The sequence below is a fragment of the Zosterops lateralis genome, assembly GCF_965231275.1.
Source record: "Zosterops lateralis genome assembly, chromosome: 5".
NCBI lineage: Eukaryota > Metazoa > Chordata > Aves > Passeriformes > Zosteropidae > Zosterops > Zosterops lateralis.
This window is the reverse complement of record NC_139766.1, coordinates 69218702-69245373: the sequence shown is the minus strand read 5'-3', so window position 1 is coordinate 69245373 and position 26672 is coordinate 69218702. Positions and strand designations below refer to the sequence as shown.

The window sequence follows — 26672 nt, the reverse complement described above, 5'->3', positions numbered from 1 at the left end:
AAATCACTAACAAAGCACTTGGTGTCCTAATGTCCAGGTAGCTTTCCAGAAAACCACTCAGCTCTCCAGGAAACTGTTGTGACCTAAATTACAGTGTCAACCAAGGTCTCAGCCTCATCCTCTCTTCAAAGTAATTTGAGCATTAATATCTTTCAAGTGGGAACTGTGATTCATGAGTGGGGCCGTGCCCTGGGTTTGGTCTTCTGTCCCCACTGTGGGGACTGTCAGCACCTCACTCACCACATCCCAGCTTGCTCTTGGGAGGAAACCAGAGACTGGGGTTGCTTCACCTTTGCAGGCTAGACCATAAAATGCAGCTGTTCAACCTGGGCTTTCTCCAAAAGTGGACATGCTTCTGGAGTGGGGATGAGATTGGTGAGAGTGGGAGCTGGGGAAGGGACAGTGTCTGGGCTCGAGAAGCATGACCCTCAAGAGCAGATGTGTAATGTGGAAGGTTTGTGATTGTGGTTTTATTAATCAGATGCCCAGTGCTGGTGATTTCTGTACCAGTTTATAGTCTTCAATGCTGTACCTGATATGCCCAATGTCTAGTTTTGATATAGGTACAGGTGAAATTCTTCTAATTTTGATGAGTAGAATGATTCCTATGTAGAATCTAAAATGTCCTCATTAAAATAACTTGAGTTTTTTTATTTTTTCTCTTGGAACACCACAAGTTTTCCAGCTGCTCCATAAACTGAGAGAAAAAAATGGAAAAAACCTCAGGGTAGCAGGACATATTTCATATGCAAATATTATAAAATAGTAGCTTTCTTCCAAATTGGAGTTTGTATCTTGCAAAAGAGGAGTTGCTCAGTCAAACATTGTGAACCAGAGACCTGGAATGTGGCTGCAAAATTCCAGCATTTCACAGGATTGCTTTACTTTGTCTAAATCCATTTTTGGAAATTGAAAGAGGGAATTCTATTATCTTGTGTCAAATTTCACTGGCTAGGTTTCATTTCATTCCTTGCATATGAAATAAGCAACTGCAAAAGCCACAGACACAGAGATCTTTCCACACTAAGGAGCAGACTTTTTCTTTCGTGCTTCCCTCTAAAATCCATTATTATTCAGAATTCCAAGACTGAAGATGAGAACACTTTGCACTTTTCTGTTTCATTCTGACTTTATATAGGAAGTCTGTGGAAGCCTATTCTTTGTTAATCTTTTCTGTGAGTTTAATTTGGTAAGGCTAACCTGTTCCTCCAAATGGGGGACTGAAGCACAGGTTTGGAGTGCTGGGTACCTCTGAGTACCCAAGTCTTGAGTAGCTTGAAGCTGGATCTGTGCTCAGGTAAGGCAAGTAGGAGAAGTGCAAATAAAACATCTGTCATTCTTCATCTTTGTGCAGCTTTTCTTCGGGGAAACAAATAAATTTTCCAATTTTGGTTTTCCCCTAAACATCTTGGGGTTTTTCTGTGGGGGTGCTCTTCCCTGTAGCTGTTAACAGACTTTGTTACTGCTCCTTTAGAAGCATGACTCACTCATTTTTCTGTTCTGATAGTTCACTCTTAGTGTTAATAATTGTTGCAATTACTTAAGTCCTTTTTTATAACTGGAAGCAGGGATAGAAAAGCCTGTCCTCTTATTTACTGAAAAAGCAAATACCCTTCTTTCCCTTACACATGCAACTTCCTCTCTGGGAGGAACTGGCCGGACAATTGTGATTTCCATGCACACAAAGCAGAGAGCTGCCTTGCCTGGCACATTAGTCATAGGCATTGTGCTTCATCCACTCTGGGAAGCCCCAGCCAGGAAAGAGGAAAAGGTTAAAATCAGAATTCCACCACTTCTGTCTGGATCTTGGCTGCTTCCACAGGCAGCACTCCTGGATCTTCTAGATCTGAAAGCAGTTCTCCTGCTCCTTTAGCCAACATAAAATCCCTGTGTCATTGCTCTTTTTCCTCCAAAGACCCACAGTGAAGGAAAAGCTCCAGGCCGGCTTGGATGCACCTGGGCAGGTGGGAGTGACATGGAAGCTCCAGCAGAACCATTGGAAGTAAGTGACTGTGTTGGCTGTTCTCTGAAGTGGTTTCTGATTGTCAGGAGCTGGGGCAGGTCACTTTGTAGGTTGACAATTATGGGCCAGTCTTCTTGTTCTAGTAAATTTTTCTAAATTCTTTGAAATGTGTAAGAGTGGAAGGAAATGTTAGAAATATTTTTGCAGATGGCATTCTTGGAAAGCAGCCCTTTCCTAATAAGGTTTTTTTGCCCTCCAGAACCTGCACAAAGGGTGCAAGGTGGTTCATTTGAGTGACCCCACAACTTCTGTGAGCAGTATTTGGGCTTGTTGGTGCCAAGTGTATGTGTAGTTGTTAGATTTGTGAGTTGTCCTATTCACTTTATTACTATTCTTAAACATGCTCTTCAATATAGGCCTAAGGCCCAGATGTTGAAAGCAATTCAGCATGGGAATAACTCCACTAGCTGCCAGGTATTGCTTCAGATACTCTAAATTAAACATGTCTATGAACTACAAGAAGAGGGATTAAGTGTTTTCTGGCTTGGAAGTCAAGGGCTCCACTTCAGAGTTCAGCAAGACTGGCCATGGGGCAAATATGTGGTTGGGATTTTTGCCTTTGAAAAGACACAGCAAAACTGTCCTTTGATCTTCATTGGTTTTCAGCACTAAATTCTCTATCTACAGAAAATTTATTCCGGACATCAGAAGTGCTCACACTATTATTCTTGTTTTTCTTGTATTGGCTGAGAATTTAGGGAGAGAAACAAAAATCCCTGAGCATGTATTTGAATGGAGTATGTTCTGTTTTTATCAGGCTGTCTCTTTTTTTCCAGTACAGTTTTCTTTCTCTAATAGATCACATGTATGTTTTTATGATAATCCATGGGAGCTTCTTGGAAATAATGATATACAACACTGCCATTATAAAATGAGGGTCTAGCTGCTGCTGTCCTGCATGGGTGAAACTCCACACTTTAAAAAAAATGTAACAGTTACAGACTGATCCTCTAAATTTCTCCAAATGGTCTATTTGTTTTCTGTGTTGCTTGCTTTAAACCCATTGTCCTAAAGTTTAATCACCTTGGGCCTGCAAGCACTCAGCAGAGGCAATCCTACTAATTATTCTAGTTCTTGTAAATGAGGGGAATTACTTACACCCACTCCAAGTCATGCTCAACTTTTGTGGCTTGCACTACTTGTTTGTATTGTCATCTGCAAGATAATTAAAATCCTATTTTGTGTTCTGTGTCTCAGATGGTACAAATAGAAGCAATTTTGTGTATTTCAGTGGCTGTTTGCATAATGCTTCAATTAAAACACAGCCTGGGTGGGTTTAAAGCAGATGTACACTCCAGAATCAGCTGTCAGCAGGTGTGGAGGTATTTAGATACAAATTTGGTGTAAGAAAATGTTTGTTTCAGTTTCTTTATGTGCACCTGTCAGGGTGGATGGGAGCTTTACATGAGAATCTTGAAGAGGACAGGCCAGAAGCTTTAATTTTTGAACATTCCTTTTCTCCAGTCAAGACACACATTACTGAGCAAAAAGAAGCCTTTATCATCCAATTCTCTGGAGCAACAGATCCTCACACTGGAAAGACAGAGACGAGAGGTAATCCTAAATATACCCTTAATCATATGGTGACTGATTGTACCATGTCCATGAATCTGAAAGAGCAGAGATTTATTTAGTTCAATGGGAAAATTTTATTAATGACCATTATTGCTAAAGGCCAAGGAATAGTAAAGGTTTGCACCCAGTAGTAGGAGTCTTCCATTCATTTGTTTGAAGTCAAAGATGTTCTAATTGGAAATGTGTTCATGGAACTTGTAGCAAAGTAGCAGGAAAGTCCTTGGCCATTTAGGGGTTGCTTGGGATTTGTGCAGGGTTGCAAATGATCCACCTGTAGCTTATCATGTATTTGCATGTTTCCTGAGTATTGCTTCCTGAATGTTCATGTGCTTTAACTGAAATACCAAAGCACTGGCAGATGGGCTGTGAGACTTGCCAAACTTTAAACTTGCTTCTTCTGAAATAAATGCACTGGCCAGATGATGAGGAGGCTGGGGACACTCACTGACAGTGGATTAGAATGCCAGTCTGTTTTTGATTTACTGAAAATGTTGAAATAAGGATTATTTACTGTGCATTCCTGGTAATTACAGCTTCTGGAGGTGAACAAGCAATGGGATCATCAATTTAGAAGTATGAAACAGCTTTATGAAAAGCAGGTAACAATGCTGGCAACTTCTGTTGCAATATGTGTGCCACCTGCTGACAGTTAAGTCTGTTTAAATGTCAGCCAGCCATAGCCATGGTAAATATCTTACTTTGTCTTGAGCTCATAAACTGAAAAAGCTTCATCATATAAAAGTGAAGCCAATGTGTGTCAATCTTCAGTAGGGCAAACTTCACCAGAGAAGCAGGGTGTCCCTAAAGTAGTAGGGGCTGGTGTAGACATGACAGCATCTTCATGCCCTCCACACTGTGGTAAAAATTGCACATAACTGAGAGCACAATTCACTGAGAATCAGCCTGGTATGCCACATCATCATATATGTGCTGGTTCTTGTAAGACCTGGGAGCTCCCTGGTAAATTCTCCATGAAAGTTGCCGTGTCTAAGCAGAGTCTTTCAACATGAATTGTAAATAAATATTTTAATTTCCTTTTTTTTTTTTTTTTTTTACATCCAAAGTCCAATTGATGTAGCTTTTATTCCTTGCTTATGTCTGTGTGGCATCATTGCTGCAGACATCATCAGCTGCCTAGTGAAGTTCAGTGCTTACAATTTTTTCTGGTATTCCAGAACCCAGGTTGCTTCATTTACTGACATTTCTCATCTACTGTTTCCTGCTATGAAAAGGAAGTTTATAGAATGACTTAATATGCTTCTCAGGAAAATTTTCTCTCTAATATTTTCCTGAAAGCTTTACTGAGATCTGAATCATTCATTTTCCCCTGAAGAGAAGAGGAATCCAAATGGCTCTTCCTCATTTAATCTGGAACTGTTTTATGCCTCTGGCTCAACACCCTGAAGGTGCTGTGCCTTTCAGAATCCCCAGTGAGCCCAGCACGGTCTGTCACTTGCTTTTCAGCTGACAGAGGTGAAGGCAAAGCTGGACATGTCAGAGAGGAAAGTGAGCGAGCTGGAGCAGGAGAGACACCGGCAGCATCCAGAGGAGGAGAGGTGGCGAGTGCTGGGCAGAGAGAGGCTGCTGCAGGAAAAGGTAGGAGGGTGCCCTGCGGCAAGCCTTTTGTGCTCTGTGGTGAGCTCTCTCCTGCCTTTCATCTCTCTCCCCTTGTATGAGGCACAGCGTGGGTTGTGCGCAGCCCAGAGGTGAGACTGCGGCTCCTCAGTATCCTACCCAAGGCAGCGGCTGCTGAGCTGCCTCAGCACAGGACTGTGTGTAGAGAGAGTCATCTCAGTATGACTGGCAGACAGCACAGCTTTAGTGTGTGTGTGTGTGGGTGAGTAAAGAGCGGGTTGGTATCTTCACTGCACAGATTTCCCTCCTCACCATTCAGTTCAGGGTGAATTTCTTTGTGAAGGAAAATGCTGCCATTATTTCAAATGGAAGAGGAGCACCAGTGCAGATGTTACACAAAGTGTTTGACAAGAAATGCTCCAGGAAAGAATGCAGCTCCAGTTCCCCGGGTTTTGGTATTGACAGTACAGGCTCTCACACATGTGCTAGCTATCTCAGCTCCCTGCAAATATTAGTGACACTGTCAGTGCAGTTATCAGGGCTGGAAGTGTCTGGGCTGATCAGCTGCTCCAGAGTGGTGTTCATCTCACCCTCTCAGTCCTGCTCTCTCAGGACTCCTTGGGCTCTGGTGCTTGTGGTGGGCTTTTGCATCTAAAGTTAGATCCCTGAGCTGGATTCCCACCTCAGTAAAACCACCAGCCTGAATGATGGGCACCTACACAAAACTTGGTGCTTCATTTTAGAAACCCCACAGAGTGGTGCTTCCTGTTCTCATTCTGCTTTGTGGTATCATGTACTTCATGACCTCTAGTGAGAGTTTCTGGATGGTGATGATGGCTGAAGTTGGGCTTCTCTATTCACGTAGTAACCTGAAACAACTGGCAATTGCATCACTTCCAGACTCTGATAAGATGTGAGTTAGCTGCTGCAGGAAAAGAAGTGCAACCCTCTTAGCTTACATCTGCATAAGCAGAACATTCATCTTACTTGCTTATCAGTGAGTCTTAGCTAAGCACATACTTGATTCCAAATCCATAGTGCAATTTACATGTTTTAAGACAAACTATGTTATGTACTTGCTGAATCACTGCCTATATTTGCTCTGAGTGTTGATTCAATGTGAGACAGTCCATATTTCTGTTCCTGTTACTGTCTGCCTTTTAATGTATGATACCTGGGAAAATAGCTACCATTTTATAAAAATAAGGATGAGTAGTTACACTCTATCAGATTTTTTTACTGCATACTAATGAACTAAATGACAATCTAGTCCACAACTTTTTTATGGGGACTGGTTTACCAGCATGAAACCTTGGTCTTAAATCTGTAATTTCTTTCAAGTTACACACTCAGCCAGTAAGTGCTTGTCAGCTTGAGTTAGCTCAAGCTAGTATAAGTATAGGATGAATTCCTGTACTTATTGCAGAGATACCTTGCTAATCTTGCCTAATTTTTGGAGAAAATGAAATGTCCTAGGTAACTTAGAACACAGTAGTGTCAAGCTTCCTCATGTGTAAGCAACAGTTACTCAGGGGTGTTTTTCACTGGCTCAATTAGCACAGGGTGATGAACTTCTGATGAGCCCAAACTGTGACTGGCTGCACAGAGATGTGCCTTTTACACAGAAAAAAACTGCTGTGCCTGTGATTGTTGGATCTCACTTTTTTATTCACATAAAGCAGCTGCAGAAAATATTTGAAATACTTTTTTTTTCTGTTTGTTTTTTTTTTTCTTCAATGTTGTATGGCACTGGGAATGGCTAGGATTCCACCAGCATTTAACCCTGGCCTTATTCTCTGAGTACATAAGAGAAATGTGGGTCTGGGGTAACTGTGGATGTGATTTTGATCTGCTTGGCTTGCCAGCGTTCCCACGCCTTTGTGCAACTGCAGAGAGCAGGGATTTAGTCTGGTATGTTGTCTCTGTCTCATCATATGGTGAGTGGTCAAAACAATACCTACAGACTTTATCATATCTGGGTGTACTTGTGGAGAGGATAGCTGAGAAATGGGAAAAAGATAAGGGACACAATAGCTCTCAGAACTAGAAGCTAGGACAAGGCCAGCATGAGGATGAGGGAGAGAAACTGAGATCATGAGAAAAGAGGAACTAAATGCTACAAGGCGATACAACTGTTGCAATATGCTGATATAACATGAAGTAAACTATTGTGTAGTCACTACCAATCAGGAGCTTGGCTTTTGCAATATGTATGAGCTAATTAAGCAAAGTATATAACTTAAGACTGTACTTGAATAAACTGAGTTCTGCTGATGACCATATGGTGTCGCGTCTCCCTTCTCCGACAAATGGCGCCCGAACAGGGACCTGAATCTGAAGCTGCCTCTCGTCTCGACTAAAAGAAAAAGGGGAAGCACGTCTGCCACGGTTGGAGAAGTAGGGTTGGGGCCTGATGCAACCGGGTCGGCGTTAAACGACGAAGGGATAACGCCCCCAGGAGCCATATAGGTGGTCCTGGGCCATACGTGCTGCCGAAGCCGGAGAGTTGCAACAGCGCGCGCTGACGACATAATGGACAGGCAAGCAGCATATGATTTATTTATGACAGGGTTAGAGAAACGGGGGGTTAAGGACATAAGGAAAGACCTTCCGGGATTACTAGCATGGGGATATGCTAAAGGCTACTTTGTTAATCCACATTCAGTACATGAACTTTCTGAATGGCGAAAATTTGGAGATAAGATATGGGAGGCGAGTTTAGATGATGATAAAACAGCTAAGAAGTTACGGAAACAGTGGCAAGCAGTACATAATGCTCTGCTGCAATACCAAGTAGAAAAACGAGCAGCTCAGCAGGCAGTAGCAGCCCAGGGAATGAATCTGATATATTCATCAGAGTCAGACTTTCCCTTGCCTCCTGGATGTACAACAGTACATGTGCCTCCAGAGCAAATGGGTGCCACCAGAGGGAACACGGTTGTTGGGGTATTTCTAAGCTTGTGTTTACACCCCACCAACTTTTGTTATTTCAAGCTCACTAGCAAGCCCTAGCACAGGAGTCAGTTGCCACACAGAGACAACCTGAGGATCCTCTACATGGGGTTACCTTAGACGAATTGCCGGGAATAGGCAATTGGATAAAGACAGAGGCACAGGCTCTGTTAGGACCAGAAAAATGTTGAGAGGTCCTAAAGCTCGCTAGAGCTGCCATGGATAAGGTAAAAGATCCACATGGAACCCCTATATATATGAGAATAAAACAGGGTAGAAAAGAACCATTAGGTAAATTTGTAGATCAACTAGTAGAGGGAATAAAAAAAAAAAAAAAAAAAAAAAAAGCTAGAGTGCCACTCTATATGCAAGGAGCTATGTTAAAACAGTGTATACTCCAAAATGGTAATCAGGCTACAAAAAACCTAATTAACACCTTGGGAGCTAATTGGTCTGTAGAAGAGGCCCTAGAAAAAGCAGCATCTGTGCCCTCTGGGCCTCAGGCATTTATTGTCAAGGCTATTAAAGGGCTAGGTGAAACATTTCAGAAACAGGCAGAGAGTAGTCAGGCTCAAGTTTTTGCTGCTCTTGCTCCACTCCAAGCTACTGTCACCGCAAGTCAGCCGAAGCAAAGCGAAAGAAACCGAAGAAGGTGCTCCGTTGTAAAGCAATAAGTCACTTTCGCCAAGAGTGTCCTGCAAGTGGAGTATGGTGTCAGAAATGTCGCTCTGATACCCATAACACAGGAGCCTGTCGGAAGAAATCGGGAAACGGCAAGACCAGCGCGCCATCCAGCCGCCGCGCCGGGACACAAATAGCAGCTGTACAGCAGCCAGTGACCTGCACCCCGCCACCTCCGGAAGCCTCGACCTGGACTTGGCAGCCACAGTGGACATATCTATTAAGGACAATTGCACTGTGCCAGTTTCCACTGGAGTAAAGGGACCAGTAACCTATCAGGGACAGTCGGTTCCTGCTTTACTTTTGGGATGATCTTCTACTTTTTTAAAAGGATTGGACATTACTGTGGGACTTATTGATGCTGATTTTACAGGCAAGATTTGTATTTTAGCACGGACACTGTATCCTCCAGTGCTCACTCCAGCTGGCACCCGGATAGCTCAATTGTTACCATTTTCGACCTTGGCTCCGGAACATCGCTCGGAAACACAAAGAGGATACTATAGTTTTGACTCTACAAGAGGATCAGCATTCTTAACACTGGACCTGCTGAAGTACAATATATTAGTTGAGGTCACATGTGTGTGCTTACACCCACAGGTCCTGTGTAGATTACCAGCTGCTGGACGCAAGCAGGGAATGACAGCACCCAGCAGTCCAGCAAAACGAGAGCGGCATCGCCTGCTCCTGATCCTTCAACCTGTGATAGCTCGGCTCCAGCCAGTGTGGCCTAATCCTCTTGTAGTAGAAAATAGAACTGATGTACTAACATTGTTACATGAACTACAAAGCACCCGACTACGATTAATTAAGAGTTCTAACTGTCTGCACTGCGACAAGCCTAACTGTGGTGCTTGGGTAAAAACATATTGTGGGGCTTGTTGCAGACAGTGGTGGGTCTTTCAACAGCAACTTGCACAGCCATGGTGCCCACGCTGCTCCTTTTACTGGCATCGTTATAATTGGCAAACAGCCATATAAAATTATACAGGGTGCAGTACTGTGCCAGAAGCAGTAAACCTTGTTCAAGATTTAGGTCAAAGAGATAGGCTGGAATTGGTATTTTTAATAGAAAGAGAGGTGTGTCGCCTGTTGGCACAAAAGGCTACTCGCATATTGCAGACAACCTGCAAATATGGAGTGGGAATACCTCATATGCATCAGGTGGATCCTGCTGATACAGATATGTGTTGTCACCGCTGGGTTCACAGAGCTACCAAAAATAGACAAAAGGCAAAACATGTGGGTCACTTGGGTTAATCAATCTGGTCAGGATAATTTGTGTTTATCACTTGCCATGCCTTCCAATCCATTTCGCACTTGTCTAAAACAAGAATGTGCAAGGGAAGCGTGGAAAAGTTACATTTCTCATTGGCAAAACGAGACAACAGCACAATGGGAATATTGCTCTTGGTTTGCTGAAATCATTCAGCAAAGCAGTACTTTTCGTCGTAACCCTCTCCTGCCTATTGATTTGGCTATATGGCTCGGGAAATGCTATCTTCTTGGAGCCCTTGTTCAGCAATTAAAGAAAAAGGGTGAGAATAGGGGAGAGGAGAAAGACATTCGGGTATTAGAATGGTTACAGCCACCCCTACAACAATGTAAAACTGTTTTTCAAAAATCAGAAATGTTGGCAGTCCTTATCCATAAAGGTAGACAGCGTGCACGACAGATTACAGAGAATGAACCAGGCACTATTCTGTTGCCAATAGCTCGAGATATACTGCAATGGTACATTGAAAATCATGAGAAGGTGGGCCTTGCTCTGCTGGGAGGAGGGGCCACGGTTGTGACAACGGTAAAGTGGCCCCCACCCTTGCGATAGGTGGGAGAACAACAGTGGCTGAGCAAACCTCTACGAAGTGAACAGCCCATCCCAGAAGCAATCACAGTTTTACAGATGCTGGGAAAAGGTCACAAAAAGCTGCTATTACATGGCAGCAGGGAAATGAATGGCAAGAAGTAATATTGCCTACTGAAGAGGGGGATTCTTTACAAACTTTTTCGAATTTGTTACTTGTGCTTTGATCGGTACCGCAGGGAGACACCCGTTACTGCACTAGAAAAAGATACAGGGCCTCCCACCCACTTAGCAAGCCAGCTGTTTGAGTCTCCGGAACAAAGAATAATAGCCGGAGTACGCTAGGAGATAAAGCATCACGCTGCACGCTTGCTTGCTGCTGCACGCTCAAATATTTGTGCTACATGCTGTGGTAAAACAGTAAGTGTCCCCAGAAGGTGGGCAATTCCAGAAAATGACTGGAATGATCTTTGTGCTCGTTTTGCTAAGATGGAGCATAAATCTAAAAAGAGAGGCAAACGCAATGCCTCCAATATGAGAAAATGCTAATGTGTGGGTTACTTGGGCAAATGCAACCAGGACTAATGTTTTTTGTCTGTCATTAGCCAGTGTCTCACAGCCTTTCAAAACCTGCCTGATAGAGTTACCCCTTAATCTTACTAATCCAAAGGACAGAGGATTGTTTAGCAAATACAGTAAACTTGCATGTTGGGCCATAAAGCAGGCAAATGTTACTACGGAGGTCATATCAGCACTCACTCAGGACGTAAACAGCCTGAGACACACGGTTCTTGAAAACAAAGCCACTATTGACTTCCTTCTTCTTGCTCAAGGACACGGGTGCTCTGAGTTCAAAGGGATGTGTTGCTTTAATTTATCCGATCATAGCCAATCAATACATGCACAACTGGACTGGCTAAAAAGGCACACGACAGAGGTTAAGCTTTCACAAAATCCCCTAGATGATTGGCTAACCCAGACTTTTGGTCTAACACCATGGCTAACTCAGCCTTTGAAAGAAGGGCTACGATTTTTGCTTATGATTTGAATTGTGAAGGTATGTGTTGTATGAATTTGTCTGATCACTCACAATCGATTCACAAACAAATTCAAAAGCTTCAGGAATTGACGCAACACCTACAAGTTAGCAATGGATGGGATATTTTAGATTGGCTAAAAGGCTTAGGATTGTCAGGATGGTTGCGTTCATTACTCATGTTTGGACTGTTGTGTTTAGCTGTGCTTATGATGCTAGTTGTTTGTATTCCATGCTTTTGTTCATGTATGCAACAAGTGATGAAGCAGACAATGATTAAAATGTGGCATAACACGCTGTTGGCACAAAAAGAAAAAGGAAAAAGTGTGGAGGATTTGGTTGAGGAATGGTTGAAAGGAAAAGGCCACAGTCGAGTAGATTTAATAGCGCTGTAAGTTTAGAGCAAGCCTAAAAACATAGCAACTTAGAGAATATGGAAGAAGTATAGAAATGTAGCAAACAAAATGCTGAGATGGCGGCTATTTGCAAATTCACCTCGGACGGACGAGTTCCAAGGGCCCAGGACTCGTCTCCTGAAATCTGCAGGTCGGTGATCAGGAAACCTCTGAGCTGAATTTGAGAACACCTGCACTGCATTCTTCGATTTTGGTAAGACAGCTGAGTTTAGAACACGGGAGGAGGGAACTCTAGGGGAAAAAACCTTTGGAAAAAACCTTTTCCGTAGCAGCAGTGTAGCGAGGAGGGAGGAAAGAAACACCTCACCCGCTGGCCTGCAGCCAGCACCGGGTTTGTCTGTTGCTTGCAGCAGCCTTGAGATGTGAGTGGAACAGACAGTTATGTGTTATCCACAAAAATGTAAAAGTTGGCTTCCAACTGTGCCTATGATGATAATAGCTGATAACCAATGATGAGCTATGATTTTTGTTTATGATTTTAATTGTCATTCTATGCGTAGTCATTCTCAAGTGCTTGCAACCATTAAAGAAAAAGGGGGAATTGTGGAGAGGATAGCTGAGAAATGGGAAAAAGATAAGGGACACAATAGCTCTCAGAACTAGAAGCTAGGACAAGGCCAGCATGAGGATGAGGGAGAGAAACTGAGATCATGAGAAAAGAGGAACTAAATGCTACAAGGCGATACAACTGTTGCAATATGCTGATATAACATGAAGTAAACTATTGTGTAGTCACTACCAATCAGGAGCTTGGCTTTTGCAATATGTATGAGCTAATTAAGCAAAGTATATAACTTAAGACTGTACTTGAATAAACTGAGTTCTGCTGATGACCTAATGGTGTCCGCGTCTCCCTTCTCCGACATGTACTAATGATCTGCCTTCTTGTTGCCTCCCTTCCCAACTATGTTTGGGACAACAAAAATGCAACACATCTGTCAGACAGAAGAGTATTCTGAAAATAGTTCTTGAAAAATGTTTCCATCTGCATTTCTGCAGCATCTCTGTATTTTTGCTTCCCAGAAAGATACAGAGGTCCTCAGTGAAGCTCTCCATGAGATGAAGGAAGAGAACAGGCTCCTGAAGCAGAAGAATGCCTCAATGAGCAGAAAGAAAGAACAGTATGAGAGTGAAATAAGTCGTCTCAACAAGGTAGGAACAGGAGTGAGCTGCTGACTCCTCTAATTCTGGGATCTCTGTTGTCAGTGACCTCCCAGATAACATATTTTCAATCCTGGGTGAACAGCCTGGTGGCAAACACGTGGCAAATCATCACTTGGGAGCTGGGGAAACATGCAAGACCTCACTTCAGCTCAGACCTGTGCATGCTGCTCTTGGCAGGTAGTAGGGTTGCATTGCAAGGAGAAAAATTCAGAGAGTATTTGGCTTCTCCTATAAAACCCTCTACATGTCATGTCTAAGCCCTTTCTACATCCTTCCTCCTCAGAGCAAAAGGGAAATGGCACAAAGATGCTTCTGTATGCATCTAGTGAAAGACTGTGGTTGAGAAGAAAGGTCACACAGTTTAAAAACTGTTGTTGCATATGTATTCTGTGTTTGAGAAGAATGGCTTCTCTTCACAAGACATGGTCCTGCCTTACTGTTTATATGCACACATACACATATTCATACCTATAATAATATGAATATATATGTCTCACCAAGGAAATTGTCATTAAATAGCTAAATGGGTTTTTTTTAAACTGAGGGAAAGTAATAAATGTAATTTTGTTTCATCAAAAGATCACATAAAGCAGTGGGTGTTTTCTAACAATTTTGTATTTCATGGTGAGCCACAAACACTTCCTGAGGAAATGCATTGCAGTAACCATTGCTGTGTAACTTTAATAAACGCTTTAATAAGCTAAAGGGCCATGATGTACAGAAGTCAAGCCAAAAAACATAATGCTGCCATAAGAAAAAATCTGACAGAGCTCATGTCTCTAGCTCTTTTTGAAATGCATTGACAGGGACTTGCTCAGAGCTCCAGTCTAACTTTAATTCAAGGCCTTGTTTGTTAAACAACTTATTTAAATGTTTTATTTTACTGTTTTATGATGTGGCTGTAATAAGACAGATGGGTATATCGAGCATTCTTTTGAATGAAGCATCAATTTCATATACACTTTCCCAACTGATTTTCTGTGCATTTGCATCCTTCAAGCCTCATGTCATGAATACACATGAGACAGGAAAGGACCCTCTGTGCTCTTCTAACTTTAGTCTCCTGCTATTTCAGCCACTTGAAGTTATTACAAATTCTCTGAAAGCAAACAACTTTTTCTTCTTTTTATCTGAATGAATAAAGCAGGGTCTCACAGTATTGTTTCCAAATGCAGTTTGAAAATAATCTTCACCTGACAATTAACCTTTTGAACATTTAATTTTCTGGATTTTTCTCCTTTTATTCCCCTTCATAATTCTGAGTTGTAGAATCTTCTCAAAAAGGTATTAAAGGGGGGCTCAAAGGGGCAGAAGAAGGGTTTATCAGTAATCAGGGCAACTGTATTTTCACCCTCACAGTTTAGTGCAACCTTCTTTATGTACAGGCCTGGAACACAAGCTTTGCCACTATTATACCAGTTTCACTTCTGCACAATTCTTGGGGACAGCAGCTCATCAGATAAAAAATCTTCCTTTTCTGTCCCTTCCATGGAAAGTGCTTGGTGTTTGTTGGGCCTTGAATAATAAATACCAATCCTTGGATTGCTTTGGATACTGGTTCCCCTGCTTGGCCACTTCTTCCTCCTTTGCCTCTTCCTCCTCCAAATATCTTCCATCCTTCCCGCATGGAGTGTGGGCATCGAGGGAGAGCTGAGGGTCATTTGCATTAATTCAACTTCTAAAAGGGCTGAAGTTAGGGATTTGTATCTTATGTGAGAGAATTTGAGAAGTACTGAATGGTGTTTGTGCTAGAGTAGAGAAAATAATAGATAATTATAATGTGTGGTTATGGACAGAGAGCTGTAGGAGTGATTTAAAGATTATTCCAGTCCGAGGGAGAGCTGTGTAGTGCTGATAATACAAATAAACAAAGTCTGCAAAGAGCTGTGGCAGAATTTCAGTGTAAAACAGTTAAGTGTGGTACTGGTGTTGTGTGTATCCGTAACTCCCTCTAGTGACACGCTATCGAGACTACACAACTTCCTCTCAAACAGGAGAATTTACTTTGTTCCACGTGGAGGAATCTCTGCTTTTAGTGCAAAAAGTGTTTCAGTCAGACTTTACTGTAGTGAAGTGAGTTTATTATCCGGTGTATATAATTGAAGCAACTGCAAGTGATGGGGAACAATTCTTTTTAATAATTTTAAAGAATATTTTTTTTCTTTTTCATGTAGTGAACCTCTGTTTAGTAATTTTGCTGTTTGATGGTGCAGGCCCTTCTGGATGCGTTGCAAAAGCAGCACCCGCCTGTTGTGGGGACTCCTCCAGAGAAGGGTGACAGGAGCAGCATTGAGGAGATGAGAACCCAGCTTGAAGTTCTTAAACAGCAGGTAAGAACAGCTCAAGTGAGCCTGGATAGGTTTCACACAGCATAATTTTGCCTCCTCTGGCAGGGATTGTGGCTGGTAGACTTGCTATGTAGAGCCTTTGAAAGCAAGACCCAGTTTAGCCAATGATGTGCCCCCAGATGCTGTCCACATCAGTGTCCACAAAGTGAAACTGAGTCCTGGCAAAGGACTGGAGCAAGGACTTGTGGAGGACTAAAAGCAGCAGAATGGCTCTCCTGACTCCTGGAGGTGTGCTGCCAGCTCTCTGCTAGGGGCTGAATGTCATCCAGAATGCTAAATTTCATGAGTTACTGATTTTGTCTTCTGCTTCTTTAATCTTAGAAATTGCCAGTGTAGTGATTTATCCGAAGATCCTAGTCTTGGAAAACTAGAGCATTGGCGTTGCAGTTTTCTAAGTGTGAGGCAAAGTATTTGCATCCATAAGCTGCATCCCAAGCACTACAGACATGTATTTATTTTTGCATCTTTGTTCTGAGCAACTCAAGTGCTTTGTGCACTCTTTCTTCCCATATGAAAGAATCAGTTTAAAAACAATGCAGTTTTCAGATAATTTGAACACTTCAGGTCTGTTGTCCTGGATAGTGTCAGGGTTAACGTTATTGACACACAAATGGATGTGATCAGAATGGGAATTTTATTCAATGGGAATAAGATACTTGTTTCTGTCACGTTTGACAGCAGAGCCAGATTTTTCTTTCTAATGTAATGCTTGCCACATGCTGGAGAACAAAATCCTGCACTTGATTGTACTGTAATGAGTTATTTCATTCTACACAATAAAATAGAGTAAACCATGTTTTTTCCAAAATTCTCATGGGGTATCCATTTTATGAATGTGTTTTTCTACTTGTATAAATCAGTACAGTGAGTCCAGACTTCCTTCTACATGAAAGGGAGCAGAAAGCTCTAACTGGAAGGAGGAGGGACTTTGAGGCAAAGAGTGACATGACAGAGTCCCACAGGAGCTGGGCTATCGTCAGCCCATCCCCAGTCACAGCAGTGGAGATGAAGGCATTCACTCCTTTGGGAGGTGTCCCCTCTTTCTCAGGGCAACAGAATAAATGGCAAAACTGTGCCAAAGAGGTTCCCTTGCAGCTCCAGCAAGGAGCTGGACAGCTGGGGAGTGGGAGGGAGGTGGGACAGCAGAGAAGGAATTGGGAGAGAAGAAATGAGGAAATGCTGAGGAGAGAAGTGTGTAGATGGACAAGGGATGCAGGGATTTCTGCAAGTGACAGCTTTGTCTCTGCTTCGGAGGGTCAGGAAAGGAATTTATAGAGCCCCATGTTGATATTTTTCTTCCACTTAGATATTATCAGTTTTCTAGTCCTTCTGTGAAGTCATAGCACTGCTTCCAGCAGAAAGAAAACTGGGTCTGTCCAATGGGCAGAGCATGAGCCACAGCAAGGAAGTTTTTTGGGAGGAGACTGTCAGCAGGCTTTAGTGAGCAAAAGGACATGAAAGGGCTTCATGTCCAAGAGGACATGAAAGGGCTTCTGAAAGTTCTGGTGGTGTTTCCCACCTAAACATGCCTTTGCTGTTATTTGTCAGTAGAAGTGCCACCAACCTCCAGCTTCTCACCAGGTGGATGCCTGCCCATGAGCTGAAGAATTAAGGCAGTCACCTTAACACCAAATAATTTATGGATTTTTGTTTTGTTTCCGAATCTGTGTGCTCACTGCCTATGCCTGGGGTGGTCAGATATTTTTAATGGGATGAAGCTCTGTGATTCCTGACCACATAAAAAAGAACTAAGCCACTGTATCCTTCAGCATTTGCAAGGCAGCTTATTCTCTAGGAACAAGGTCAAACATCTGTATTTCCATTGGGAATTGTGAACATTACGCTCCCCTCTGTCTCTACACTGGGGTGGGGAGGTTCTTCCCTCACTCCTTGCCCCTGAGATACAGGAGGGAGTTAAAAGTGCACATAATTGAGGACAAAACTGGAAAAACATTGGTAAAATGTTTGTCCTGCTACTACTAATCCCTTAAAAAGATCAATACTAGTATTTGCTATCTTGTTTATAATGTTTGAAACTGATGTTTGCCGGTCTCAGCTTTTTGAATTGCAAGGTTGTACAAAAACTGGCACTGGAGACTGTTTCAACTGATGTGTGCCACTGGAGAATGGCCATTGCTTGTCACTTCGTATTGGTCACAAAAAAAGACAAGGGAAACTTTTGTTTGGAGAATTGTACAGGGCAGGGATCCCCTTGGAATTCACCCTTCTGCTTGGGCAGTGCTTAGAAAGCAACCAAACCACAGAGTGGCTCTGCTGAAGTTCACACACGGTTCATGACGATTGCAGGTCCAAATATACGAGGAAGACTTCAGAAAGGAGAGATCTGACCGAGAGAGACTTAATGAGGAGAAAGAAGCATTGCAGAAAATTAATGAGAGATTACAATCTCAACTGAGTAAACTCAGCTCTCAGGTATGAGTCAAAAGAAAGCTCCCACTGCCAGCACATGTGTATTTTATTTTTTTTTCTCACTTTCCACACAACTCAAGGCTTTCTGGCTTCCATTAATTGACATTGGATTTTATATGAGGTCACCACTTGGGATGAAATCATTCTGAAGTAATGCAGTAAGAAGATGAGAAACGATTAGAGAAGACTTCCAAAATAAGTAGATGAAGGGAGTATTTATTGCAAAAACTTTTCGAACTTAGCTGAAAATGGAGGAGGGGGAGGGTGGACACAACAAAAAACAAATCCAGAGGACTTTGATTGTTTCACTGGCACTTGATGTAAGAGTTGTAAGATCAAACCAACTTTTGAAATAAAGAGCTTCTGTAGTTAATCCTGACCTCTGCAATTGAATTACAGAGTGATGTTAATATCACTGAGGAAAAAAAATGGTCTCCGTACAAATTAGCTGAACAGCCTCTGCAATAATTTTTTCTTGCAACATCCTTTTTCTCTCTTCAAAGTAGTGTCAGTAGGAAGCCATAGTAAAATCATGGCATGCAAAACTCTGAGCTTTCTCAATCCCCATTTAAGAATGACGAAATTCTGAGGTTTCCTGCCTTGACAAAATTGTGCAATACTTTAAAAGAACGGCCGATTACCAAAATGCTCTGTGGTGATTTTTTGTCCTCCCCAACACTGCTGTGACACAGAAACTTCAGGATTATCTTATTCTCTACCAAGCCATGTATCAGAGGGGTCTTGCTGAAGTGTCAGAGGCCAGGTGCTGCCCTGTGCCCCTCACTCTGGCCAGTTTCAGAGCTGTTGTGCTTGACTGTCCCTGCAGTGCACCAACAGTTCACTGTTTGTGAACTGTTTGTCTCTTCCTGCCTCGGGATTTGATTAAACAGAGCTTGTGGAGGATTTTAAAGATGAGAGCAAGCATATAAAATATTTATTAGTTTGTTTTCTTAAGTCAAATTATTTAGTTGTGACTCACAGTCACAGAATATTAATCATCTTTTACCCCTCCTTGTTCTGTCTTTAGGCAAATTCCTGTTGGCTCTACTGGAAAGCAGAGGGCCTAAAAAAGGCAGACCCAAATCTGAGGCCAACAACTTTGGTCCTATATCAAAATGATTTACTTATCTTGTCATGCAAGTGACTGTCCATGTAGCTCTGCTTCAAACTATTGAAAGCTACTGTGTGTAATGAAAATATAGAGTTGTTTTGGAATATAAAAGACACACAAAACTGTGCTTGTCATATCTTGGAACCAATATTTTCCTTGCATAAAAGGTGTCATGACTCTGGTGTGGCACAAGCCAGCTGTCCTAAATACTTTTTAAAATGATAAGTAGTCTGAAGGGTCTAAACAAGCAGCACTGCAACCCACTTGTACCTGAATGTTCTGTTGGTTGTATTCCACTGCAAATGCATTTCTTCTTGTTCTTATTTTCTTGACAGACAAAAGACCTCCTGGTACAGCCTGAGAGGCCCAGTTACCCAGCTCCACTCTTCCTCTCTCCATGTGTCAGTTATGAGGGTTGTGGGATGGTTGTTCACTATCCGGACCCTCGGGTGCACCCAGTGCCTCGCAGGGCACAGAAGCAGCAGGAACAGTGCTCGGTAAGGTTCCCCCCATCACCTGTGTGACAAGGACATTGATTTTCTCACAGCATGGTGACCATCACCCTGCCATCCTCAGCAGCAACAGAATCTATGCTTTCCTAGTGTGGTGTTTAGTCCAGGTCAAGATTGAATTTACTTTGGCAAATACTCTTTGTCTGTTATGGCACTAAGAAGAAAAAGAGGATTCTTTTACATTTGTTTATTATTTTTTTTTAAAAGGTTGTTTGATTGGAGTCTTGCTGATTTCTTAGATTAATTTATTTCCATGACACACGTTCAGAGCCCTTTCTAGCTGTATAATTACCTCACTTCAGAAGCAGGGATCTGCTCTCTACTCTGAGCCTTCAACATAAGATAATAAAAACCAAATCAGCAGAAGTGGAAGTTCTATCTGAGTGTGGCTAACACAATGGGAAATGTGCCTTCTTTCCTGGAACACAACAGGGTCCTGTCTTCCTCAGCATGAAAAAGGATAGCTTTGCACTGGAGCAGGTTCTGTGAGTGGGAAGTTATTTTTTCCAAGGAAAATACTGCTTCAAAGAACTTTTTTTTTTGAAGTGGTTTGGGTTATCTAAGCGGGCTGGCTTGTTCCAATCTAGTGAGAATGCATTTAAACATGGTGAATGTCATTTTAAATACACAATATCTGTTTCTGGCTATAAAGCTGTCACATATGGAAAGATGCTCATTATTTGAGAAATTATAGCTGGATTTTTGCAAAATGCTTGTAAGGCTTTCAGGCTGTAGAAATCCAATGGAAAAGCTGTGGTCAGACAAGTAATTTCTGTGCTTCAGGAGTGTGCTTATCTGCCTATTTATCAAAGTTGGAAGTATTGCAGAATGTTTTCCCCTGCAATTTGGACACTGGCCCAGGTTACTTTGGCTCTTCTCCCTGAACTTTCATCATCTGGGTTTCTAATTCTGTGAGGGATCACTGGGTTTACAACTCTGTCATTCCTGCCGGAGCACCGGTGTCAGTCTGACTGGTTGCTTTGTAACTCCTAGTTTCACTCTGACCCTTTTTTTTCAATTCTTTGCCTGTGTGAGTTGCTGCTCTGAGCTTTGGGTACCTCCCTGAGCAATTTGTTAGCAATGGAGAAAGGTGTTAGAATTTAATGGGTGTCCTGATACATAATCCTGCACGTTTAGGCTGTGCTTTTGCTTTTTCATTCTTTTTCTGTTCTTGCACTTTTTCTTTCCTTTTTACACTCTAGTAGAAACACTTTGGGTAGTCTGATGTGAAATACACATCTTGATCCTAAAAATTCATTCAAGTTTGCGTGGTTTAGGTACATAAAAAGAGAAGAATTGGTCAGAGAACATAAAATTCACCAGAAACTCAAAAAGCAATGCAAATGAGTGTAATTTGAGCCATTGGTGAAAAATACCTGTTCTTAAAGCTTTGTATCAAAGTGCATTTTGTTTGCCCACGAGCACAGAATTAGTTAATTATTCCTGTGACTGGTACAACTTAAGTTAAAATACAATAACTCCTTTTTTTTTTTTTTTTTTTTTTTTTTTTTTTCTGACAGTGTATGAGAGTGATTACTGCTGTATAAGCATGAGTGACAGCAAAACATAAAAGTTAAATCTGTTTTCTCTATCTACAGCTTCATCCTGCCATCTTTATTCAGGCAAAACTTCTGTAGGAGTCTATGAAATTTGTTTCCTGCAAATTGAAATCTGCTGGATTCCCCTTGGGACAAGTCAATGATTTTGTCAGAGTAATTTCTGCAGGACAAGAATCATTTTTCCAGTGTAACTAATTTGGAGCAGCAATTACCTAGATTTTGACAAGCTTGTGTGGACTTCTTATTCCAGACAGAGAGCCTAACACAGCTTCAGCTGAAATGGCTGGTCACAAGGTTGTTTTCTCTAGTGGTGATTTGCTACTCATTTACCACAGTGGGTGGTATAAACTGTAATGCACTATTTCTTCCAAGATTTCCCTGGACAAAACTATGTCAGCATGGACATAACATTCCCAGTACTTTCTCTTATGAGAAAGATGGGAATTTTCCCTATCCCACGGTATTTTCAGGAATCTATTTGATAGTAGATAATGTTATAGTAACAGCAGTGCTAACCTGTGAGGAAAGGGAGGAGGGGAGAGAACTTTATTCCATGGTTAATTCCTGTCACTCTGGAGCATTTTACAGCTGTTACAGATGCACTCAAGCTGGAACAGCTTCACCTGTCAGGTGGGCCAGGTTTTTCTGGGGTTCTTTGGTAGAGTGAGATACCTGCTGGTATCTTCTGCTGCACTTTATTCCTTAGCCCTATTAAAATCTGGTTTGGTTCTCTTAATGTTTCATTGTGATTGTGGGATCTAGAAAGATTTACACCAGTTTTCCTGATGCCATAGGAGAGGAAGCAAGCTGGGAGACTGGAATTGGTGGAGACCAACCTAAATACAAGATTTTAAGATTTTTTTTTTTTTTTGTAAACTGCTTGTGTATGGCTAATGAGAAGCTTCACAACACAATTATGTTTTTATCATGTCACTGTTCTTTTGTTTGAAGTGCCTGTGAAGTCCATATTGCTGCAATAATGTTTTATTGTTCTGTGCAGCCAGACTATCAGTGGTATGTTCCTGACCAGCTTCCGCCAGATGTGCAGCACAAGGCAAATGGTAAGACAACAGCTGTACAGAGCATGTATTAAATGTACTTTTTTTCAAATGGAGGCCTTTGAGGGATGTAGAGTAAACTTTCTTGTCTATTTGTTGAGTGCTGATGTGACAGCTTTGCCTTGGAGAGTCAAGGCTGGTGTGTGTGCAAAACAGGTGAGGTTTCTGATGTGATACCATCTATGTTATAGCTTTATTGCAATTCATAAAATATCTCTATTTCACATTATAGGATCACACATTTGCCTCATTAAACACCTAGGAATAGTCCTGAAGAAAAGATAATCCTCAGAATTCTCCTTAGAGCTTCTGTTGCTCCAGCAAAGACCAAAGTTAATGATGTGCCAAAACTGAGGGCCAGCATGGGGTAGGTTTAGGAGTCCATGGTAACAAAGTGCAGGATTTAGGATGCTGTTTCACTTTAAAGGGAAAATGCCTGTTACTGTTCCTGATCTGTTCTGGTAGTTCAGGGTGCCAGGTTGGAAAATAGAGCCATGCAAGTGAACAGAGTTAAATACTTGCCAAAGGGTCAGTACAAACTATTTTTTGGAAACGAGGAGGAGTAATTAATATTTGAATCTGGATTTGAAATCATTCCTGGGTGTTTTGAAGTACTTGTTTCAGACCACTCAAAAGATGGACAACACAGGGAAACTCTTCTTTGTGGGAATCTGCCATCCCATGGTGCCATCCATGTGGGGACTGCTGAGTCCAGAAACTGTTTTGTTACACCTGGAGGAAGAAGATGGCTACAGAGGAACTGTTCCATTGTTTGCTGTCATCCATGTTTGCCCAGAGGAGAGGGCAGGGTGGGAATGTAGCTCACCAAAATGGCTGATGGGCATCCCATAATTACACGGCAGCTCTTTGGAGGGTTCTGATGTGGTCACAGGGAAAGTAGTGCTGTGCCTGCACAACAGGACAGGAGATTAATTTTGCCATTCCTCCCACTCAAACTCCAAGTGATTTACTGCACCAGAGGATACAGGGAGGATGTTTATAACAGGGAATGAAACCAGTCCAGCCACCAACTGCAGCTGTGGTCCAGGGCAGTGCACTTGGGGGATCTGAAGAAAGAGAATTCTTCTTCTACCCTGCTTGACTGTGTGACTTGACTTCTCACTCCCTGAAAAAAAACTTCTTCAAAATCTGTGCTCTGTCTTTCTGTTTCTGTTCCTTGGCCAGAATATCCAAGCACCTCCTTCTCAGTGGGACAGGAATTAGGATACTTGGGGACTTTGCCCTTCCATTTTTGCTCCAGTCCCTATAAAGAGGAAGTTCCTAATAGCCCCGTCCTAGTGCTGTGTAGTGTGTCTGCTTTAACACCTTCTGGGCTCTTATTTTTAGCATCCTTGTGGCTAAAACAGATGATTTTGATCATTTATCCATTAGTCACACAGAGGTCAAACTCCATTCTCAAAATATTGAGTCACTAGCCTGGCTTTATGCATTATATATAATTGTCTATATTAAATCTGCCTGTAAGTATTTTGAGAAGGGTTTCCAAGATAGAAGCTCCAAGAATATGTGATGAGCCAGAGTTCTTGATGTTACCATTTCTTTGCTCCATTTTTTACAAGTGCTAATTACACTGGTGGGTCTAAATGAGCCAGTATGTGCAGCAGCATTCCTGATTCTCAGTTCTCATCCTTCATTTTCTCAGTAGATTATAAATGCACCAATCAATCTTCTCTCTGCTGAGCTAGGCCTTCATTATAGGAAACAAATCAGCAGTGCAGCAACTTTTAGGCATGAAGCAGTTTCCTCTAGGAATACTATCTCAGTAGATAAATATTTCTCAGGAAAACCTTTAAATTTCCCTTAACAAATTTTCCTCTGACACTGGGCATTTTTTCTTAAGCAATAATTATGAGATCCAGATCACAGGTTGTAACTTCAGAGTTGAACACAAGAGAAATTATTTCAGAAAGTGATATTTTTGGTAATATTCCATTTAAAAGCCTGGTTTAGGAGATACCTGAAATCTGTGAGAGCCTCATAATGTGATTGGAACTTTGAAGGTGTATGTCACTAAGCAGAAATTACTATTTTTTTCTGTAGTTTTGTATAATTTTGCATCTTCATTGTGTTTTCCTCCCTCTCTTGTGAGGGTGGAAGGTGTTCGCACCCAGGTACTTTGGGGTTTGATTTGGGTTCTGCAGGTCCTTCTGTAACCAGCTGTAATCTCATTTTCTGCTTCTCCAGTAACCATATCTGTACTTTTCTTCTGACTGGCATCACTTTCTTTAGCTGCTCCCATGGTAAGAGGAGGCTGTCTCAAAGGACTGCTGCCTTTGTTAAGCCCAGTTTGTCTTTCTATTTTGTTTAAATAATACAGGATTATCTCTGAAGAATTTTTTTAATTAAAAAAAAAAAAGCAACAACCCAACCCTTTGCTACAGAAATTTGATGAACAGTATTTGATGCTATTTTCTAAAGTTTGCTCTCCAGACTGTTATTTTACCCAGAGATGTGCTTTGGTAGTTGGCAGAGGATCACTTACGCAATGTTGTGTCTAGCACTGAGCTCTCATGGTTGTGTGATGGTTTGGATCTGGCACTTTTGTATTTGAGCCCTTTCTAATAAACTGTGAATAAATTCATCAGAAAACAGAAAAAGATGAGGGGAATAGGGTGGGCAACATGAGAGGAAATAAAAACCCCAACCCTCAAAAAACTGCTTAGAACCTCATATAACTCATAGCAGAGTTCAGCTTGTCCTCCAAAAAAAAGCAGAAGTGTTTCCTTTAAGGTCTCAATAAAGGAGGAGAAGAAAAGTGGAAATGTAAGTAATACAAGACAGAGCTTAAGGAAGATGGTGAGGTATTTCCTTACTGCGCTGGCAATATATTTCCAAGAGAATAACTCTTCTTTCCCACCTCTGGATTGGTCCCTCCCCAGGTACCTTGCTGTGCAGGAAGTCTTAGCCCTAAATTGTGCCTAAATTCTCCCAGCCTTGCTTTGTTGGACCACCAGCTCTGCCTTAGGAGGGACTTGAGCTCCTAAGTCTCTCTGTGCTCTGTCACACTCCTGATGTTAGTTTCTGACCTTTTTGTTCTTGGTTATGTGGTTCTGTTTGGTTTTTGAGGTTGATTTGGGGGTTTTTTGGTTTTCAGGTTTTTTGTTGGTGTTTGTTTGTTTGTTTGGTGGGGGTTTTTTTTGTGTGGCTTTTTCTCTTAAATTTTTGAGGAGCAAGGCAGAAAGATTTCCAGCAAATGTACTTAATGTCACTTTATTTGGCAAGCAGCATTGACTTCCTTCCTTATCCAACTGTGCAAAATTGAAAAGACAGTTGTGAAAAAGAGGTTGATCTTGGAGATTTTCCCTGGATCCAGAGTTTTAATGCAAAATTCTCTGGAAAAAAGGTTTATTGCTCAAAAGCCTACTCGGAGCAAGAACCCTTTTGCATTCTGCAATTGCTGGCATGTCTTGGCTTTTTCACTTCCACAATTAATCCTCCTGCATTTCTTTCCTTGGCAGAAAGATTTCCAGCAGATGCATTTGAGGGCTGCAGTTACCCCTTCAGAACATCAGATACAACCAATGGGATTCTCCAGCCTGAACTGGGTGTTTTTATGTTGGGCCCAGTGATGCTAGGCACAGGGAGAAGCCCTAATGGAGCCTTTTGCTTCCCTCTCCAGGGGATAGCTCTGGAGACTTGTGGGAGCAGCTGGTCACCTCCTCATCTTGCCAAGCTCAGGGAAGGCAGAGCTCAACCTGCAAAGCCCTAAGGGTGCCCAGATGAGCACATGGATGTGCCCTCTTACTTCCATTGCAGTGTCACCTCCTCCTCCTTTCCACACTCTGCTGCTTCCCAGATTTTTGCCCTCGAGGCTCCTAATTTGCTGCTAATGTTTTTATAATTACAGCTAATTGGAAGAAGAGGAGGGAGAAGTGTGGGGTTTGCCACTGAAAATAATGTCAGCTGTAGGGAGAAGGGGGGAAAATATGAAAACCTGATAAAAAAGGAGATTTGTGGAGGTCTTCAATAAAAACCAGACAGAAAAAAAAGTCACTTAATTGACATCTTAATTTTCCTGGAAAAAATCCCAGACCCTTCACATTTTTGGTATTAGCCTGTCCTCAGTGCATACATTAAATGAGAAATTATCAGTGCTTCCAAGTAGTCAAGACAGATTTAATTAGCAGCTTGCCATCCCCATTGGGAAGGAAAATGTGATTATTTTCAGCATTTTTACCGATACAGCTTCATTTCTGCTATTGCAAAAAGGCCATTAGCACACTTCTGATTCATAACTCCAGAACATGTGCAGATAAAGTGCTTTTTAAAGTCAGCTTGAGCTGAAGATCACAGAACATGTTGTAGTTCTTCAGGGTACCAGGCAGAAAAGTCTCATGGGAGGAGGAACAGGCTATGGGATTTAAACAGCTGCAGGATTTGATAATTTTATTTCTGTGAGCCAGCACA

The 26672-nt window shown here is 41.9% G+C and overlaps 1 protein-coding gene across 3 annotated transcripts in view; it reads left to right on the top strand.

The window, feature by feature from the left end:
- Positions 1 to 26672, top strand: part of TNIP3 (TNFAIP3 interacting protein 3) — a 45292-nt gene that overhangs the window by 16251 nt on the left and 2369 nt on the right. For all 3 annotated transcript variants that reach the window (XM_083861982.1, XM_083861983.1, XM_083861984.1), the window contains 9 exons: positions 1916 to 2002; positions 3488 to 3577; positions 4132 to 4197; positions 5063 to 5194; positions 13086 to 13214; positions 15440 to 15556; positions 17882 to 18007; positions 19451 to 19612; positions 22187 to 22247. In XM_083861982.1, coding sequence (XP_083718108.1) covers positions 1916 to 2002; positions 3488 to 3577; positions 4132 to 4197; positions 5063 to 5194; positions 13086 to 13214; positions 15440 to 15556; positions 17882 to 18007; positions 19451 to 19612; positions 22187 to 22247 — 970 coding nt within the window. The remainder of the gene's footprint in view (positions 1 to 1915; positions 2003 to 3487; positions 3578 to 4131; positions 4198 to 5062; positions 5195 to 13085; positions 13215 to 15439; positions 15557 to 17881; positions 18008 to 19450; positions 19613 to 22186; positions 22248 to 26672) is intronic.